Source organism: Ambystoma mexicanum, chromosome 11 (assembly GCF_040938575.1).
Source record: "Ambystoma mexicanum isolate Mex_15411 chromosome 11, UKY_AmexF1_1, whole genome shotgun sequence".
Lineage (NCBI taxonomy): Eukaryota > Metazoa > Chordata > Amphibia > Caudata > Ambystomatidae > Ambystoma > Ambystoma mexicanum.
In genome coordinates, this window is record NC_090934.1 from 371,584,480 (window position 1) to 371,604,858 (window position 20,379).

General features: G+C 50.6%; 1 protein-coding gene across 1 annotated transcript in view; it reads left to right on the forward strand.

The window, feature by feature from the left end:
- ICE2 (interactor of little elongation complex ELL subunit 2) overlaps positions 1 to 20,379 on the forward strand; it is a 1,950,511-nt gene that overhangs the window by 516,847 nt on the left and 1,413,285 nt on the right. Inside the window, exon 5 of the mRNA XM_069623082.1 lies at positions 1,383 to 1,517. Within this exon, the coding sequence (XP_069479183.1) occupies positions 1,383 to 1,517 (135 nt within the window). The remainder of the gene's footprint in view (positions 1 to 1,382; positions 1,518 to 20,379) is intronic.

Consider the following 20,379-nt stretch of genomic DNA (forward strand, 5'->3'; position numbering starts at 1 on the left):
TGCTGGATTTGTTTATGATCCTGGGTAATTGCGCTTGAATGTGTTTAACATTTGTATTTTATTTTACTGTTTAAAGCATGGAAGCAGGTAAGCGCTGTACAGGGTTATTTGTAGACATCACTAGGGCTGGTATTTTTAACTGTAGCACAGTACTGTGATTTGCGGTCTGTGCTTCCATTCGGATTATTCCTTGCTCAGGTGTTTTGAAGAGATTTACGAATTTGGAGAAATGTGGCAGCATTCCAAGCAGATACAGGAATCGAATTCCAGGTGATGGGTGCGCGACAAAAGGACTGTTTGCATGTCCTCTTTGAGGTCGAGCTGTGATTCGAGCCGATTGGTTGATTTGCTGCATGAGGAGCATGTGCGACCAAATATGTTGAGTTTAGCCGCCAAGTATTCTGATGTTCTACTCAATGACTGCATTGCAGAGGATGCATGCAGTCTTGAAAAGTATCTTGGCCTTGAGAGGAAGCCAATGTAGTTTTAATAGGACAGGGCCTATTCGTTTAAATTTCTGCACACCTGTAATAAGATGTTCTGCAACGTGATTGACTGCTTTTAGGAGAGCCAGGTGAGTGCCTTGGAGCACCTTTGGGAGGACATTTCCATCATAAATGTGCGAGATCACAAGGGCCACTATTGATCATGCCATGCTCGATGGCTCAGAGATCAAAAGCATTAGATGGCATTCCGTAGCAGGCTTTTAGCTTCAGATTTAACATGTCAGCAGTATTTAGCAGGCTATCAGAAGCTAAACACTTATGTTCTAATAGTCACGTGATCACCGACCCTTCAGTGTGCATATTCATTGAGCTGGGTCTGTTCCCTATGGAGCCATCACAAATTCATGCTATTAATGAAAAATACAATGAACAGCACTAGCCAAAATTATTGACTTTGCAATTAGCTTTTTTTTTTTTACTCTTGTGGTGGTTTGCCAATATGACATTTGTGTGGCAATTTATAGGAGTAGGTGTGGGTCCATAGCAGTTCTCATATGTGTGAGCTCTTAGGTTGTGTGGCGTCCTGTGCTAACAGTGAAGCTGCAAAGTGGTTTTGTGTATGACAAGCTGTAGCCAAAGCTGCAGAAAGCCATAGGTTGGATTCTCCTCAGTTTGACACTGCTTTTTTAATAAATACATTTCATGTTAAAAATGATGTTAATGTTAAAAAAGATTGTGGATCCCTAGAATATGCTTTAGTTTAATGGCACAATGTATTAAGTCTACATTGAGGATGTAATTGACACGCTTGTCGTGTATCTAAATGTTTGTGAAGGTCGAGTCACACCCTTTGTGAATAGTCCTAAATGCATTTTAACATGATCCATCAATTAATGATTTCTAGAATATAATATATTTAATGATTTTTATTTGTAGGAGTTGATAAATGCATCCATGCAACACGTGAAGAAGTATCCTGAATCCTATATTCTACAAGAAATAACCAGCATTATGGGTGGGAAGGTGTGCACCGACCTTGCCTTCAAACTAGAAAAAAATGTGCTTGCATTGGTATGTATTTATTGAGTGTTTGAGCTTACCAATAACTCAAATGCACATTCAACTGGTTAATCACAATGCATCCTGTTCAGTCCTCAGGTTTCAGAATAGGTCCCACATACAGCTCATTAATTAATTCATGAACTGTTAGTAATTCTTAGATTCACATCTTAATAATCGTAAGTCGTTGATGGGTCTATGTGTCTACCGTTGAGAGAGCGGTGTGAGAGCCGATTAGTCCCAAAACTCCCAGTAGACACATTCTGGGCACCTAGAGTGTTGCTTGTCGGTAGTGATGATTTTTAATAGACATAAGCAGTGCTTGAACTGGAGTATTTTACTCCCTATTTTTTAAAGTTGGGAATAAAATATGTTCCATACCCAGTGGGAGTATTGAATAAGAAAGTAAAAATATTTTACCTGTAAAATGGAAATCTTTTCGAAGAAATATTGCTTTGGACCAAGTTATTCATGCACATGAAATGGTAAATTTTGACCTCTTTAGATTAGGCAGTGATAATAGTAGAGCTTCTTCCTTGGGCACTACCTTTTCTACTGGTCCAAACATATCCATGGGGCTGTGTGGATGAAAGCAGGGGGGATACACGCTCTGATGCGTCTGTTTCCCATTTTTGTTGTGAGTATTTTTACTCCCTATTTGAATTTTTGGGGAGTATTTGCCTATTTTTAAGGAGTGAAAGTGGCCGATACACCAGCCACCATGTGTTTGATGCATCATGCAAAATATGTGTCAAGCATTTACACATTGAACTGTAAATGGAATTGTAAAACAATATGCAGAGCAAAGGAGGGTTAGACCAGAGATGTGATACTCATACATCCTGTCCCTTTTCCTCCATCCTTGTGGGCTTCCCCAAACATGGGAATGGTACCGGCACCTTTGGCAGCGAAAAACGTGGGCTTCCCCTTTAAATTTAGAGTAGCGCGCAGGGGCGCAGCATCGGGACGCCCAGCGCTCAGGCGCCTCACTTCAGTCCCTTTTTCTACACAGACAGTGTCGGACCTGGCAGCTAGCGCAGAGATTTTTCTTAGATTTCTTCAAGCTCGTTTTTTCAATCTTTTTTAACTTCCTTTCAGTGCCTCTCCTCCCCCAGGGCATGTTTGCCGCAACAGGATTCACGAGATGTGCCTCATGCAACAGCTCATTCCGTGCCTCGTACCCCCATGCACTCTGTCTTGAGTGTTTGGGGCCCGAACACCGCTGGGACGTATGTTCGCTTTGCAGCAATCTGTGACACGGCATTGAAGAATCGGTTGTCGCAGTGGAGGGAGATCTTCCACACTTCTCTTTCATAGATTCACATGCTTGTATATTCCCGGTTATCAGACGGGGAATCCTCAATAATTTCAAAATAAATATACATATACATTTTTCCCATAGGAAAAGGCAATAAGAATTGCCCATTATACCTAATAATAAGACATTTGCTTATGTTGTCCCTCTACCACACTTTGGTCCTTTATCACCCCAGCCAATGAGTTGGCAGGGCTTAAGCGCCACCGCAGGCAGCCAACTTCAGATTTTTCACCACTGTCTAGTGACCACAGCTCTCCTGAGCTTTGTCTTATTTTACAGTTTTTTTCCTTGTCTTTTTTTCAAGTAAATATTTCACTAACGGAGAGACTTTCTTCTGCTCTACACATACTGAGTTTTGCAGTACTGGAAATGTGTGTCTTCATCTTTAAATCGGCGAAGGAAGATCCTACAACTGTCCCCTAATACCAACAGGGGTTTCAGCCTATAAAGGCCCTTCCTAATGAAAACCTATTTCCGGAGACTTCCTCAGGTGCTCCATAAGGTTTGTCTTCATGAGAGACCCCCTTCAGGAGTGCATATCTGTCTTTACCCTCATGACATTCAAAGATGTCATTTTTGACGGGCCTTCCTCAGAAGACCCTACAGGACAGGCACAGGAGACTCCTTCTCTTGAGAGTGAGTGCCATTTATCGGATGCACAGCTCCTGTCACTCCTACAGGACCCCTGAGAAGCATGCTTCCTAGAGAAGAGCTTCATCAGTGGAAAGGGGGACTGCACCGCCTGCTTAAGAAGCAACCACAAAAGGAGTTAATGACGCCCTTGAAAAGTTCACAACATCAAAGAACTTCAGGTTTTGCTGAAATAATATCAAAATTCGCAGGTAACTTTTTTTTCCCAAGATGGCGGGCGCGGCGTAGAGATGTGTCCAAGTGTCTCTCCCACCGGGCCGCCTGCATATCGGTGGACAATAAAGCCAGCGACCTGCCAGCAATAAGCCCGGACATCATCTCCCTTTCTTTTTTCAGAACCGGGACCCAAGGGAGTGATTGCGTGGTGCCGTCGGTTCCCGAATAAGGAACTCTCTGGGAGGCGAGAGTCCGGGCTGCGGGGCGCCCATCCCTCAACACTACGGAGGAGCATCGTAACCGCGGCGGCGGCGCTTCGCACCACCGGAGGGAGAATTCGGGTCCCCGTGCCCCTCCCTCGGGCACTACAACCTCCCCGTGGAGGGGAAGAGATTAGGAGCGGTGGTGTTGTGAGCACGGGGCCCCGCCGCGAACGCCGGTGCTGCCGTGCCGGGCATTGGGTCGCGCGCCTACGGCAGCTGCTGGTGCGGTGGTTGGAGGCCGGAAGGCAGTGCCCATGGGCGGGCAGGGCAACGAACCCGCTGTGCCTAGCGGAGAGGCGGCTCCAGGAGGGGCAAGCCGGGGACACTGGAGCGGGTGCCCATCGGTGAGAGGACGCCGCCTGGAGGCCACTGGTAACGTGCGGCTGGCCACCAGATAAGGAAGGGGAGTGGCGGTGTGGGGGGCCCTGTGCACACGAGTGGGCCCGGGGTAAGAGGCGGAGGGAGGCGCCCAACCCACTCGCCCACAGCAGCTAAGGTGGAGAAGGAGAGACTGGAGTGGACTCTCCTAGTGGGGGCTGGTGCCCTGTGAAGAGTGGCTGGAGCCGGGGTGTGCTCCCCCCTCCGCCGGAGCCATATACCGCTCCCATTAGAGTGCCGGGGGACAGGGGTGGTGCAGCCCCCCACAATAAGACGGCGGGACCCACCCTTGAGCCCGGCGGTGGCTCTTTGGAGCTTGGTCAGAGCCGGAGCCCAGGGCGGCAGGTCTTGGAACCACAGGAGGGGACCCCAGGCGGGAAGGAAGGAAGGACTTGTGCACAAAACGCACGGGGGTCGGCCCCCCTCCGGCCCACACATAGAATGTCCAAGTCATGGGGGAAAAGTGTTGCTCCCAATGCACAATCCATAACTACCAAGCAAGACCTGAACTTGGTCCAGATGTGGGCACCGGAGACGGTGACAAACCCGAAAGGGGCCGGTCTGGAGGGCATGTAGGCGGTACAATTCGCCATCGCGGGCCTCCGGCGCGAAGGAGGAGCTCTCCTCCTGCTTCAAGGAACTACAAGAGTCATTTATGTCCACAATGCAGGAGCAATTTGGCTCCCTGAGAGAAGACATGAAGCAAGCGTTACAGGAGATTAGAGCCGACGTCTCCAAACTGGAAGAACAGACAGACGTACTGGAGAGAACAGTTCAAAGCATAGAGGAGGACACTCAAAGGAACAGGCAAGTACAGGAGCACCTTGTGAACCTCACTCACAACTTGGAACTGCAATGTGAAGATCTGGCGAACCGGTCACGGCGATCGAATATACAGATCAAGATTATGGTGGAGACAGTACTGGATAAGGACCTTTACACCGTCGTTCAGGAGGTCTTTGGGGACATCCTCGGGTCTGACGGAGAGGAAGAAGTGGGAATTGACAGGGTCCACAGGGTCGGCCCGAGAAGATTGGCGAACCATGGGAGCGTCCCAGAGAAGTGTTGGTCACCCTCACTTCTTACCAGCAAAAAGAAAGGATCCTGAGGAAGGTGTGAGACATAGAACATATCCGGAAGAACGGAGTGGGCATTCAATTGTTCCAAGATCTTGCTCTGGTCACATTGCAGAAAAGAAGATGAATGGCTCCAGTGATTAAATAATTGAACGCAAGAGATATTAGATAGAGGTGGACCATTTGGTCTTCTGTTCACGTGGAATGGCAAGCAGAAGAGTGCAAACGTTTGAGGAGGGCCTACAGATTTTGGGGCTCCAAGAAGCGTGTGATGAGGAAGACCTCCGTCAGGAGAGGGAGGCCCGTCGTAGAAACCTGGCCGGATGGAGAACGGTGCAGAATAAGAGAAAATTGCAAAAAGGGGGAAAAAGGAGGGCTGGACTTGATGATGTCTCCTGAAGAGACCTGAAGACCCCCTGCGTGGAGGGGTTGGGACTTATGAGACCTACGAGCGGGCATTGGCAGTTCACTGATCAATGGCTGGCGGCCCAGAGGAGGGCTGCAGAACTGGAATCCAGAATATTAGAGGTAAATGCGGGGTTTAGGAGTCCCTGCGCAGTTACACCCGAGTATGCAGATGGTCATCAGTGGATGTTAGATACCTAGTCCCTTCTTGGTTTTGTTGAGATTGTTTGGGGAAAGTTGGGGGGGGTTGGAGGGAAGTGGTAGGAGGGGGATAGTTGTTGAGAGTTGGGGAGCGACAAGGGAGGGAAGGGAGGGGGAGGGAGGGGAGTTTGGAGCCTACTGGTAAAGGGTGATAAATCTCCGCCAGGATATAAGACCAATGGCTAAATTGCGAATACTAACATTTAAAGTCAGGGGGCTTAACCATCCGGTTAAAAGGAAAAAGATTGAGGGCCTTCTGAAAGGAGAAGGGGGCGATGTTATGTTGCAAGAGACCCACATTAGGCTGCGGGATAAAAACAAACGGAGCATAATGGGATATGACCTGTTGGGGCAGTCTAACGCTCAGGACAAGAAGGCAAGAGTTCTAATTGCGGTACGTAAACACCAGAATTTCCACCTTCATGGAACGCTAATGGATAAGATGGGGAGGTATTTGTTTGCACGGGTATCGATAGATGGGTTTCGCTGTACGTTAACAACTATATATGCGCCAAACATGGGGCAAGAATGATTTCTGAGGGAAGCAGTTGGGAAATTGGAGGGCTATGCGGAGGGGGAAATCATTCTGGGGGTTGGCTTGGAATCCGACTGTAGATAGGAGCCCAGGTGGCAGTCAGCGTCTGGGGGCCCCTTTAAAACGGCTCCGACAGTTAATGAGCCACCTTTCACTGGTAGATGTGTGGAGAGAGCGCAAAGTTCTACAAAGTGGTTTCACTTACTACTCGCATGTCTATGACTCAATGTCATGAATAGATTACCTTTGGGTGACGACAAGACTGTTGGGGAAAATTTTGAACATAGAAGTTGGGCCGATATCGATCTCTGACCATGCCCCCTTGATGATGGAGGTGAAAGTGTCACATAGGCACTCGGGTCTGTGGAGATGGAGGCTCCTGCAGGAGGTCCTACTGGACCCGATATTGGGAGAAGAAATTAGGGGGAAGATTCAGGAGTTTCTAGCCATCAACGATACGGGTGAGGTCAGGTTGGGAGTAGTCTGGGACACCCTAAAGGCGGTTAGAAGGGGGCAATTTATAGAAAAGAAAGCAACCAAAGACAAGCAGAGGCAGGCTTGGGAAAGAGAGCTGGAAAAAAATTAAAAAATTAACAGACATACAAAGGGAATGTGCAAAAAATCTGACACTTGCTTTGAGAAGGGCCATGAGGCACGTGCAGGGACAGTTAGATGTATTACGCACGAAAAAAGCGGAGATGAGTCTTCTGCGCCTCCGACACTGGTACTATGCTAAAGCCAATAGCGCAGATAAACTGTTCGCGAGACAATTACGTGCACAGCAACAGAAGGAGATGATCAGGGCACTTTATAATAAGGGGGAAAGGCTCACCACAACCACTGACATAGGAGAGGAGTTCAGAGCCTTCTGCAAAGATTTGTATTCCACCCGAACGGGTTCGATTAGGACAGCTTTCTTGACTCTCCCTCTACCACAAATATCCGATAAGGATAGGGAATTGCTGGATAGTGATATAAGGGAGGAGGAGGTGGTCCGTCATGCAATTCAGAGTCTCCAGACGGGTAAGGCCTGGGGCCTGACGGCTATACTGCGGCCTTCTACAAGAAGTACGCAGAGGTTTTGGTCCCATTCTTAACCAAATTGTACAACTCCTTTAGAGAAGAGGGTAATGTGTCTCAGACAGTGAATGAGGCGAAGGTGGTTGTTTTTCATAAAGCAGGGAAAGACCCGACTTCCGTGAGCTTGTATCGTCCAATTGCCCTGATAAATCAGGACGCTAAAATCTACACTAAAATTCTGGCCCTTAGACTATCTGTTACTTCCCGAATTGATCCATGCGGATCAGTTGGGTTTCATCCCGGGCAGGCAGACCCATGATAATTTGAGACGCATGGCACATTTGGTGGAGAAAGTGTATATTCAGGGCATTTCAGCATCTCTCTTAGCGGTCGATGCCAAAAAGGCATTTGACCGGGTGGAATGGTCAATGCTATTTTAAAACATTAGAGAGAATGGGCTTCGGGGACAACTTCCTCCAAATGATCAAAGCAAATTATAATACTCCCTCGATCAGGATAGCCGTCAATGGGGAGATCACGGGCAGGGTAGACCTCTCCCGAGGCACCAAACAGGGGTGCCCCCTGTCCCCGCCACTGTTCGCCATTTCTCTAGAGCCGCTGTTAACAAGAATACGGGAGTCGAGTGCGATTGAGGGTATTGTGATGCCAGGGATACAACATAAAGTGGTCGCTTATGCTGATGATTTAATGCTGATATTGGGGGGGATCCGGCCTGTTTTCTCCCGGAGGTGATTAAGGAGTTAGAAGAGTTTGGGGCATTAGCGGGTTTAAAAATAAATAGGAGTAAGTCAGGGGTTTTCCCTCTGGCGGGGGACATGGGAGAGCTGAAGAGAGTAGCTGCGACACTGGGGTTGAGCTGTGCAGAGAAAGGTATAAAATATCTGGGCGTTTCCTTGACGAGGGGGGATGGGGTGTACGTATGGGGTGAACTTCCCAGGGCTACTGGGGGAGATTAAGAGGGACCTCGAAAGGTGGGGACCACTGGTGATTTTGTGGCTGGGGAGAGTGGCCGTGATTAAAATTTCCATACTACCGAAGCTGCTTTATTATTTCCAAGCCTGCCCCACAAAGATTCCCAGCCTCTTTTTCAGGGCACCTGACCCAAGCTACTACTTCCTTCATTTGGAGGAAGAAACCCCTGAGGATTTCGAGGATGGTGTTAACGGCCCCAGTGGAGGAAGGAGGGTTGGCCCTCCCACACTTTTATATAAGTACTACCAAGCGGCACAGCTGTGGGTGCTCAAAGAGTGGTTGGGGGAGGAGCAGCATATGGTGTGGGCCGTACAGGACCGGGCGGTAGCAAGAACTCCCCTATGGGAACTCTTATGGAAAGATAAACAGTATAGGCACGTTAACCTTCGACTGAGTGCAGTAATGAAAGCCCCCCTCAGAGTGTGGGACGAACTGACAAAGCGTGGTGTATTGTCAACAGTTCCGGGTCCTTTCACCCCTATGTTTGGGAATCCAGATTTCCACCCGGGAATGGAGAAGGGTGTGTATGCAGATAGGGAACTTGCAGGGTGTATGAAGATAGGTGAAATGATGGATGGCTGAGAAGTGCTACCCTTTGAGAAGTGTGCGGAGAACTTGAAGATTAAACAAGCAGATAGATTCAAATAGGAGCAACTAAAGCATTGGCTGAATACTCTCCCCCCCCCCCCCCGATTAAAACAGGCGGCTACACGGGAGCTTACACGTTTTGAGACCTTTGCGATAACCAACCCAGGCACAAGGAAATTAGTGTCCACTCTCTACAGGTTGATTGTCGGACACAATGAGAGAGTCAGCTGGCCATATATGAGAAAATGGGAACAGACCCTGGCGGAGCCCATCGTCAGGGAGCACTGGAAAGTGCTGTGGGGTGAAATTCCAAGGTTGACTCGCTCAGCGCAGATGAGGGAAATGTCGGTTAAGGTGATGACGCAATGGCATCTGACCCCAGAAATATTGCATGTGATGCTCCCTAGAGTGTCCAATCGGTGCTGGAGGGAGTGTGGAGGTGTCGGCACCTGGAAGCATGTTTGGTGGCATTGTAATAAGTTGCAAGGTTTTTGGGGATATGTAAAGATACAACTTCAGAGGATTTTTCCGAAGGCTGCACTTATGGGGGAGAGAGTGTGGCTATGTGGCCTTAAGGACGCTTCAGCTAAGGTACTTAGCATGGCACATTGGAGATGTTTTATGGGCCTGCTGATAGCGGCTTGGGCGGCCATAGCCCAGAACTGGAAGAACCCAAATCCCCCTCTGATCTTCAATTGGTTGAAAAGGGTATGGACACTGATTACGATGGAAAAAATGTCATATTTCTTGAGGGGGGAATGAATGCTTTGAAAAAGACTGGGGAATAGTACTGGAATACCTCCAATTGGACTACATGGTGCAATGGTGCCCACAATATAAGAATTCTGCATCTATTTAAGGCGTGAGAGGTTTTGAAGACTCCGAGAGCGACTTCCGGCAGGGCAGGGAGGGTGGTGGGTTGGTGGTAACTTCTTCTGTTGTTGAATGTTATCGAAATTGAAATAAAAGATTAAAAAAAAAAATTCACAGGTAAGACCTCCTCGTCTACAACTATTACAAGGGTAGCGTCCACTAGGTACTTTTCGGCGGGCATATCACCGACCATGGCACTGTTGTCATTGGCTAATTGAAGTTCACTAGTGCTTCATCCACGAGGGACCTATCGAGAAAACTCAGCCGGTTTTCGTCTAGGAAGGTACCCCCCCGTCCACGGCTAAACCAAAGTCCTTGTCGACTGGAGGGAGGAGTCCTCGTCAATGGGAGGATCCCCATCCACGGCAGTCATTGTAGACTGGAGGATCCCCATCCACGGCAGTCATAGTCAATGGGAGGAACCCCGTCCACGGCTAATCCGTCCCTGTGAGGATCCCCGTCCATGGCTAACCGAAGTCCTTGTCGGCAGGAGGATTCCCTGTTCACAGCAATCCTCGTTGACGGGAGGATCCCAGTCCATGGCTAACCTGAAGTCCTCATCAACGGGAGCCCTCGTCCACGACTACATCGTTGACGGTTGGTAAACAATCGACGGGAAAGGCATAGTTGACGGGTGGGGGGGAACACTGTCTAGTGCTGTTTGTCCATGATTCCATGGAACGGAGTCATAAACACACACGGTCAGTGGCACAGGTCTCGTTTTCGAATGCTGACCTGTCCCCCATTATGGAAATGTTTAAACTTCCTAACTTAATTCTGCAAGACAAAAGTTCTGACCGAAAAAAAAAGGACAGGCCCCAGTCTGTGCCCAAGGAGCACAACCCTCTAAAAGCACCATGAATAAACTCCAAAGGCAAAGGACATACTTGGCTGCCACCACTGGTGAAAACAAGCACATCATCATCATCAGCAATCATTCAAGGGGCTGCACCTGGGCTACCGTGAACACAAGGAAGTGGCTCCCCAACACGACCCTTTTTACGGTTTCTGACAGGCAGGGCCTTATTTCATGATCCCTTTTCAGAGCCCGAAACCCAAACGGAGAAACCTGAAGAAGTGGAGATTCCTCCAAACTCACACTTACAGGACACCTACCAATGGGAGGAGTATGTCATTGAGAAGCAAAGGAGACATGACTCACCTGGCAGCTCTTCACTGCGGGACGACATAGCTTCATTCCATTCAAATTGCAAGACCACAGCTATGTTTCATCTCCAAGTATTGTATGCAGAGTCCTCTACAAGTATTGTGTACAGAGAATAAGTTAGGGCTGTATCGGCATAGTCAAAAGAAGGGGGTCTGTTTATGGCTATAACCATAGCCCCACAGCGGCTAAGCCACAAATAAAATACAAGGCCCCAGAAGACGCACCACTATGTTGCGGGGATACCCGAAACCTGATTGTCACCACTGTGGCTGCCAGGAAGAAACTGACAAATCCTGCTTCACCGCTAACGCCTCCGCCTGCAAAGAAAGCAGGAAACATGAGGCTTCAGCATCATTGTCTATTACAATAGCTCAGTCAGTAGAGCATCAGACTTTTAATCTGAGAATCCAGGGTTCAAGTGCCTGTTTAAGTGTATCACTAAAGCGAGATATGACATACAAAGGTGGGACAAGATGTCCAAGTTCATGGGGCAACTGCCAGCCGAATTTCAAAACGAGACTTATGCAATCATTCAAAATGAAGAAACAGCTCCCGATTACATGATTCGCTCGGCAGTGGATGCTGCTGCGTCTGAATTCAGAGTTAGCTCACGGGGCAGTCTTCTGATGCCAAACATGCATGAAGACTTCAACTTCAGGCATGAAGCACAGGTGCAAATCATCCACATTCCCTTCAATGGCCAAAGCTCCTTTTTGAGAAAGGGGCCGATCACCTAAAGGGGATCAAGACGAACACTGACACAGCTAGAGCAATCAGTTCGCTAAGTGATAAAGACCAGCAAAGACATACCTTTCACCCTGTCTTGTCATATTGTGGAAAGTTCGATCCTACAAAAGACCCTATTCCAGGCAGCAATCCACCTCTGCAAATCAGTCGTCCACAAGTTACCAGCAGTCCTCCTTGAATTCACATCGCAGGGCAGGCGCAGGACGGGCCAAATGAGGGCCCCGACGCCATCTTCACCTACATCAGCAACTAGTACATTAGTGGCAAAATATCTCGTCAGACAACACCACCTCTATGCATTATACTATCATGCAAGGGGGCACAAGGTGAGCATTGCAATCTTCAGAGGTGCACAAACCCTGGAAATGGGCCCTCGCTCACAACAGAACAGGACACCTTCCAGAGAAGGACAACTTTCTGGCAAATCAACTGAGATGGGAATGCTCCACGTCCCAAGATTGGGAACTCAATTGTACCGAGGTTGAATGGAACTCGATTGGACCGATGTTGAACACGTTTTCAGAATATGGGGCCACCTCCACTCATCCCCTCCATTTTGAATCGAGCTAACCGGCAGAAAATTCACTGTGGGATGCCTACTCCCTCACTCTCCTTCCCTAGCTGTCCAGGGGACTCAGACGGGCCACAGGATACCCTGCAGGATGATCTTCGTAGCTCCAACATGAACCAGGGTGGTTTGGTATGGTATACGACTCTCCTGCAAATGAAGCGTCCATGCCCATCCGCCTCATAGTGCACTAAGCATTCCTTATGCAACAGAACAAGCACATCCTTCACCACAACCCAGCGTCGCTATCTCTCAGAGTTTGGTTGCTGAGCAACAAAAATATACCAACCGAACGTTGCCAGACGAATGTTGGGATATCATTTCAGTCTTCCAAGGCACCTTTCACATGCAACACATATATGCCAGCGCCTCGAAGGGCCGGGCCCCCAGTGACTCAGCGGCTTGTGAGGACTGCTTCTTTGAGCGCTTACTCCTCCTTATGCGTTCCCCTCAGATGAAGGGGCTCCTGAAGGATATAGTGAAGGTCATCCCGCAGGTGGCGCCGCCCTGGCCTCTTCCTCTGGGTACTCCTCCTGTTTCTCCTGCGCTGCTAGCTCCAGTTCCAGTCCGTTCCCCGGTCTAGGCACTACCGTTTGTTCAGAGCCCTCCACCTTTACCACCAACACCTCCCCCTCAGCAGCCGTTGGGCCCGTCTTGGGTGTCGGACTTGGTGGGGGGGACCCGTTGACACCTGTGTCCCAGGGCCCGGATTCCCATCGGTCTGTGAATAAGGGTATGTAGGGACCAGGACAATGAATCCTCAGCATCTGTTGAAGCCTTTCATGACTGCCTTCAGAGCCTGGCAGAGTTCTTGAAGGGGGGGTCTCCGCCCGAAGAAGTCCCCAGGAGTCGAGTGCGAGCAGAGGTATTGGGTAAGCGTACCACAATCCGGTCTGGCATTCAGCATCAGAAGGATGTCCTGCAGGTGGTGACAAAGTCCTGGGAGAAGCCCAGGGCCAACACCCTGATGAACAAGAAGTTGGTCAGCAGGTTCAGGCTGACTGACGGGGAGCCAATCCTCCTGGCCTCCCCACCCGCAACCTCATTCTTCAGTGGTGGCTGTGGCCTCCTTGTATTCTTTTTTTTTTTTTTTAATGTTTATTTTTGAAACAAGGCAGGGTGGCAACAATACAGAGTTTTTATCAAAGCATGTTATGCATCATAATAAAGACATGTCTTTTCACCCTCCCCTCCTTCCTTGTGATTGTTGGGCCTATCTAAGGCCAAGCTCTTTATTTCTGTTCCTGTGGAGTATCCCCATTGTCCAGGACCCTCCGGGCCAGCTGGGGTTTATAGGTCAGGGCTGGGAAGTCTCGGTCAAAGTCAAGAATTGGGCTCCAAATGTTCCGAAAGCGATGGAGACCTGCCATGGCTGCCGTCACCTTTTCTGCGATTAGTACATCCCATATTTTCACCCACCAGAGAAGCAAGAGAGGACCCTCCACAGATTTCCATGAGCGGGCCACCACAATTCTACTCGCCAGAAGGCATTGGGACAGCAATGAGGCTTTGGCTCCGGATCGTGGATAGATCCCGGGGACTTGAGCGCCCAAGAGAATGGGTTTTGGGTCTAGGGGAAGCCTTGTCTGAGTGATTTCTGCGATGGTCGCTAAGCACTGCTTCCAAAAACTTTGGACTTTTGGGTAGGTCCACCACATGTGGAAGAAGGACCCTATTTGACCGCATTGTCTCCAGCAGGCCGAGTCGTGTGTATGGTTCATATGGTGGAGTCTGAGGGGGGAGGGTAGTACCAACACAGTAGAATTTTGTATGCGCATTCTCTGTTTGTGATGCATGCAAATGACGATTGGGCACGGGTCCAAACGTCCACCCAAGATTGGTCCTCTATAGGGTGGCCCAGGTCTGCCTCTCATTGTGCCATGGATCGGGTTCTTGATGTAAAAAAAGTGGTGATCTTGCCCCGGATCGGGAGCTCCTTAAGAGTCAGTTCTGTAGCTGTGGGGGGATGGGTTGAGTAGCTGTTTGGTGGGTCTGTAGGTGGGAGCACCAGTGACGTAGCTGGATGTATGTAAATCTATCTTTTTCCTGAAGCTGGAAGATTTCTTTACATCTTTCAAAGGTACAAGGTTGTCCTCCTTCAAAGAGCTGCCCCAAGGTCTCTAGTCCCCCTGTAATCCAGGTTTGGAAGTTTTTGGGGGGTGCCCCGGGTGAGAAGGCTGGGTTCAAGAACACTGGGGTTGAGGGGCCGAGTCCTCTTGGAATCCCCTTTTGTTTTAGGGTTCTATCCCAGACGGAAATGGTGTGTTTGGTAGTCGACAGTAGTCCCTGCCATTGCCCCTGCATCGGTGGTGGGATGTGCGGGAGAAAGTGTAGAGGGAGGGATAAGCGTGATTGTTCCAGGTCCACCCACCTGGGGAGATTAGTAAGTTTGCCACGCCTCGATGCATGCCAACTGAGCTGCCGTCTGGGACCGCCAGGCCACCAAGCTTTGCGTTACCCAGCATCGTTTCTTTAGGAATCCTGGCTTTTTTCCTCCTCTAAATGAATTGTAGCATTTTCCTTTGCAAGTTTTGGAGGGCTGGTGTCAGGATCGCAACCGGGAGAGATGAGCATGCATATAGAAATCTCGAGAGCAGCTTCATTTTGCAGGCAGTAATCCGGCCCATTAATGATATTTCGAGGGGATTGGGTCCTCCGACGTATTCCATATCTATGACAATAATCACCACAGCTGTGCTGCTTCGGAAAATCTTTTGGCGTCTGCATCGATGACGTCGATACGCCGTCCTCGAGGACCTCCTCCGACGGCTGAAGTCACTGGATGTTATAAGTAGGACGCACGATGCCCGTAGCCTCAGTTCCATTTTTTCCGTGAACGTGTTCGCTTCGGAGATCTCGGCCCGCCTCGACTCTTTGGAGTTTCTGTTCTTTCGTTTCTTCAAACCTGTTCGTTTTGTGAAGTAAACTTATCGGGATGTCTTCCTCTTCTTCCACCCCGGGTCCGGGCTTCAAGAAGTGTAGGGACTGCGGGTCCAAGATGTCGGTGACGGACTCGCACGACGCCTGCCTCTGGTGCCTCGGGGAGGCCCACGACACATATGATTGTGTCGACTGCCAGTCGCTTACGTCCAAGGCCTTGCGGGAACGTAAGAATCTGTCGGTCGGTAAGTTGTCCAAGCCCCGGAAGGCGAGGTCCACTGGGCTTTCGACGGATGATTCGAGGGGCGACTCTCTGCATCGTAGTTGTAACTTTAGGGGGTCTCGATCCCCTGAGTGGGTCCCGCCACTTCTCTGCCTCTTCGAGGCACTCACGGAAGCGCCGTCATCAGTCGCCTTCCCCGTCCTCATCCGAGGACTCCGCCCGTTGGCGGTTTTCTTATCCCACCAAGCGTTCCTCTCCGGAGGAATGGGCTTCCTTCGGGAAGAAAATTTTGCCGATTCTTAAATCGCAGGGCTCTGGTCCGTCCGCGCCTCTGAGAGGGGTCGGCCGTGACTGTACTAGAGACACCCCTCGTACGCCTTCGGGCTCGGGTGGTCGGCATGATTCGCGGGAGAGGTCCCGCTCGGACAAGGGGATTCGTTCGAGTCAGCCCCGTTCCAGGTCCCGGTCCTCGACGCCCTCGAGACCGTGTGAACCTGTGAAGTCTTCGAAGAAGACATCGACTCCTGTGGCGCCGAATTCGTCGACGGACTCTCTCGAGGCCCCGCCTCCGAGGAAGTCATCAACGTCATTGACGCCTTGGCTGTCGAGACACGTTCGGGGCTCTGGCCTCGAGGCCTGTGTCGAAGCCGTCGATGCTGTCGGCGCCACGCTCGACGTTGACGCCGATTCCGTCAACGCCTTTCGAGGCTGTGGTGTCGGAGGTACCCCGTGGCACGGGGGAACCCCCTAGAAAGGCTCTGGCCAAGGCAAAACATGTCTTTCTCCCGTATTCAATGCCCACTTTCCAGCCTATGGAGTATATTTCCGAGGTGGAAGGGGGTTCTGAAGATGGGTTGGTTCCTGACACGGTACCAGATGAGATTCTTTCTGGTCATAGCCAGATTGAGGACCTGCGTCAGTCACTGCATGATGCCAGTGGTCAGGCCTACAGAACTCCGGAGGTGGAGTTCTGTAGGCCTGAGCCTGGCACCCATGCCGAGTCATCATACCGGCACCTTATGTCGAGGGTCACAGACTACTTGGGGTGGTCAGCGCCCCCAGTTGATTTTGTGCAGGATTACCTGACTGATATCCTCGACCAAGGTCCACCCACGGACCTGGTACTGTCATTCCATATGGCTCTGCAAAGAAGGGTGGCAGCGGCTTGAACTGCTCCGGAGAGTCTCCCGGCAGTGGGCAAGTCTTTGCCGCGAAAATACCGTCCAACCAGTAGTGACCCCCTGCTAATTGACCACGCACCACACTCCGGAGAGTTTGGTGATGCAGGCGGCTACGGCCCCAGCAAAGCAGGCGTTGTATCCTACCATCCCTCCTGATAGGAACGACAAGCGTTTTGATGGCTGGGCGAAGAAAGTGTTTTCTTCAGGGGGTATGGCTCTTCAGGCAGCCAACTCCGTATGTGCCTTGTCACGTTTCACGCACACTCTGTGGAATTGTATTTCCTTGGCGGCTGAACATATTCCCGAAGGGGACGAACGGGATGGTTTTCTTGCTATTATTCAGGATGGCAAGGATGTCATGTGTGATTCCTTTCAGTCGGGTTTGGACATGGCAAACTGTGTCAGCCGGTCCATGGCGGCGAGCACCATAATACGAAGGTTTGCGTGGTTGAGGAAGTCGGGGTTTGCTCCTGATGTGCAAGCTAGGCTCCTCAACATGCCCTTTGATAGTGAACATCTTTTTGGCAGCAAGGCTGACGAGAGCCTTGAGAGGTTGCAGATCTCCAAAGCTGTAGCAAAGTCGTTGGGCGCTGCAGTCTGCCAACCTCTGCCTTTTAATCCTAGGGGACAGCAATGGAGGGGAGGTTCCTTTCGTTATTACTCATCCTTTAGTAAAGCGAGAGGAGCTGCAAGTCAAAGGGGCAACCGTAGGAGTGCCAGAGGTGGGAAAGAAGGTACTCGAGGTGCCAAGGCCGCGCAAGCAGTTTCCTCTTTGCCCTCAGGCAACGCCGCAGCCGCTTCTGCTCAGTCATGAGGCCCATGATTCGCCGGTTGGGGGAAGGCTGGCACAGCATCTTGTAGAATGGCGTGCCATTACTTCAGATGTGTCGGTTCTGGAGATCATAGACCACGGCTACTGTCTTCCTTTCCGGCAGAGGCCTCGCGACAATCCACCAGGGAATCTCTCTTTCAAGAGTCCGGATCCGCTCCTTGCGCAGGAAATTCAATCCCAGCTGGAGAAAGGCGCCATAGAGCTGGTGCCTGTAGCTCAGAGGAACAAGGGATGGTATTCCCCTTATTTTTTGATTTCGAAGAAAGACCAGGGGATTGAGACCCATCATGGACTTGCACGGTTAGAACAAACTCCTCAGGAAGGACAAGTTCAAGATGGTTACTCTTTCTCGAGTCCTCCAGGCCCTTCAACTTCAGGACTGGTTGGTGTCTCTCGACCTCAAGGACGCTTATTTTCATGTGCCGATCAATCCCAAGCACAAGAAGTACCTGAGGTTCGCGGTTGGCGACTCGCACTTTCAGTTTCGGGTCCTGCCGTTCGGATTGACCTCCGCCCGAGGGTTTTCACCAAGCTCATGGTGGTGGTGGCAGCGTATCTCAGGAAAGGGGGTATTCACGTCTACCCCTACCTGGACGATTGGTTGATCAGGGCGCGTTCTCCCGAGCAAGTCCTGGATCATCTGTCAGTCACCTGCCACTCCCTTCACAAGCTGGGCTTCTCCCTCAACTTAAAGAAGTCCCACTTGACGCCAACTTAGCGGCTCCAGTACATCGGTGCAGTGCTCGACACGTCCCTGGGGCAGTGTTTTCCTCCCCAGGTGAGGGCTCGTCACATTCAGCAGATGGTGCACAGGTTTCAACATGCCCAGAGTCTCCCAGCATTCGAGTTCTTGAGGTTGCTCGGCCTCATGGCATCCTGCATTCTTCTGGTGCCAGAGGCCAGGTTGCGGATGAGATCTCTGCAATGGGCTCTCAAGCTCCAGTGGTCTCAGTCCTCCGGCAGGATGTCAGACCCCGTTCAGGTGCCGCCCTTGGTCGCCCAGGATCTTCTGTGGTGGGCCGACGAAGGCAATCTGGTGAGGGGGGGCTCCATTTTGGCTACCCAGGCCGGAGGTGACGATCGTGATAGACGCATCCCTCACGGGATGGGGAGCTCATGCCAACGAGTTGACAGTCAGCGGTCGTTGGTCTCCGTTGGAGTCCAGACTCCATATCAATCTGTTGGAGCTGAGGGCCGTCAGGCTTGTCCTAAAGGCTTTTCTGTCGACTGTGCGAGGAAAGAATGTCCTGATTCTGACAGACAACACAGTGGCCATGCACTACCTGAACAAAAGGGGGGGGCAGGGTCACTTCCTCTGTGCAGGGAGGCGATGCAGCTCTGGTTCTGGGCCATCCAGCAGACGCTCTGAGCAGGCAGAGCATGATCTCTCATGAGTGGGAGCTGGCTCAGGAGATTCTCCTGGAGATCTTCGCCCTTTGGGGGACCCCTCAAGTGGATCTCTTCGCTTCCGCTTGACACATGGAAGTGTGAAAGGTTCTGCTGGCGGGAATTTCCTCCAAGAGAAGCCTTAGGGGACGCGTTCGTGATGGAGTGGTCTTTCCCGCTGCTGTACGCGTTTCCTCCAGTCCCTGTCATTCCGCAAGTGCTGCGGAGGTTACGGAGGTTCGGTTCCCGGATGATCCTCATTGCTCCGGCATGGGCCCGGAGGACGTGGTACCCGGACCTTCTGGACTTGTCCATCTGCCCTCCACGTCGTCTTCCCTACCGAGACAATCTGCTCTCACGGGAGGGGGGGGATCAGGTTCTCCATCCAGAGGTCAGATCCCTCAACCTTCACGCTTGGCTTCTGAAAGGTTGAGGTATAAGGATTGGGACCTCCCTGAAGACGTGATGGAGGTGATGCTTTCGGCCAGACGGCCGGCAACAAAGTCCCTGTACCGTTGCCATTGGAGAAAGTTCTGCGACTGGTGCAGGGTTCAGAATGTGGATCCTTTTTCATGTGACATTCCTGTCGTTCTGTCTTTTCTGCTTTCTTTGGCCCACAAGGGCCTGCATGTGGGTACCATTAAAGGTTACCTGGCATCGCTGTCTATGTTTAAGCGCTCGTCTGAGGTGTGTTCTTATTTTAAAATCCTTTTAATTTCTCACTTTCTGAAAGGGCTCACTAATGTGTTCCCTCCGTCACCTTTCCAGGTGCCCGGTTGGGATCTGAACCATGTTCTCAAGTTTCTAATGCGTGCTCCCTTTGAGCCATTGCATTCTTGTCCTTTGAGACTGTTAACCCTTAAAACTGTGTTTTTAGTTGCGGTCACTTCCGCTCGCAGAGTGAGTGAGTGAGTTACAGGCACTTTTAGTTAAGCCACCCTTCACTGTGTTTCATAAGGACAGGGTTGTCCTTAGAGTTCGTCCTTCCTTTCTTCCGAAGGTGGTGTCGGATTTTCATTTAAGCCAGAAGGTTATTTTTCAGGCATTTTATCCTCCTCCACATCCTGGTAAGGAAGAGGAGAGGCTCCATAGGCTGGATCCGAGGAGAGCTTTAAGCTTCTACATTTCACGCATGTCACGGGTCAGAGTGGACGATCAACTCTTTATTGGTTACGCTGGAAGGCGTTTGGAACAAGCTGTTACTAAGCAGACTTTGTCTCGATGGATCATCTTGGCAATTTCCAAATGTTACCGCTTGGCGGGTAAGGATCCTCCGGTAGGCTTACGGGCCAATTCTACCAGGGGTATGGCTGCCTCTACTGCCCTGCAGAGGGGTTTTCCTATTCGTAACATCTGTGATGCAGCCACCTGGGCTTCGGTCCATACTTTTGTACGTCCCTACTCCCTCGATTCTATCCGGGGGCAGGATCTG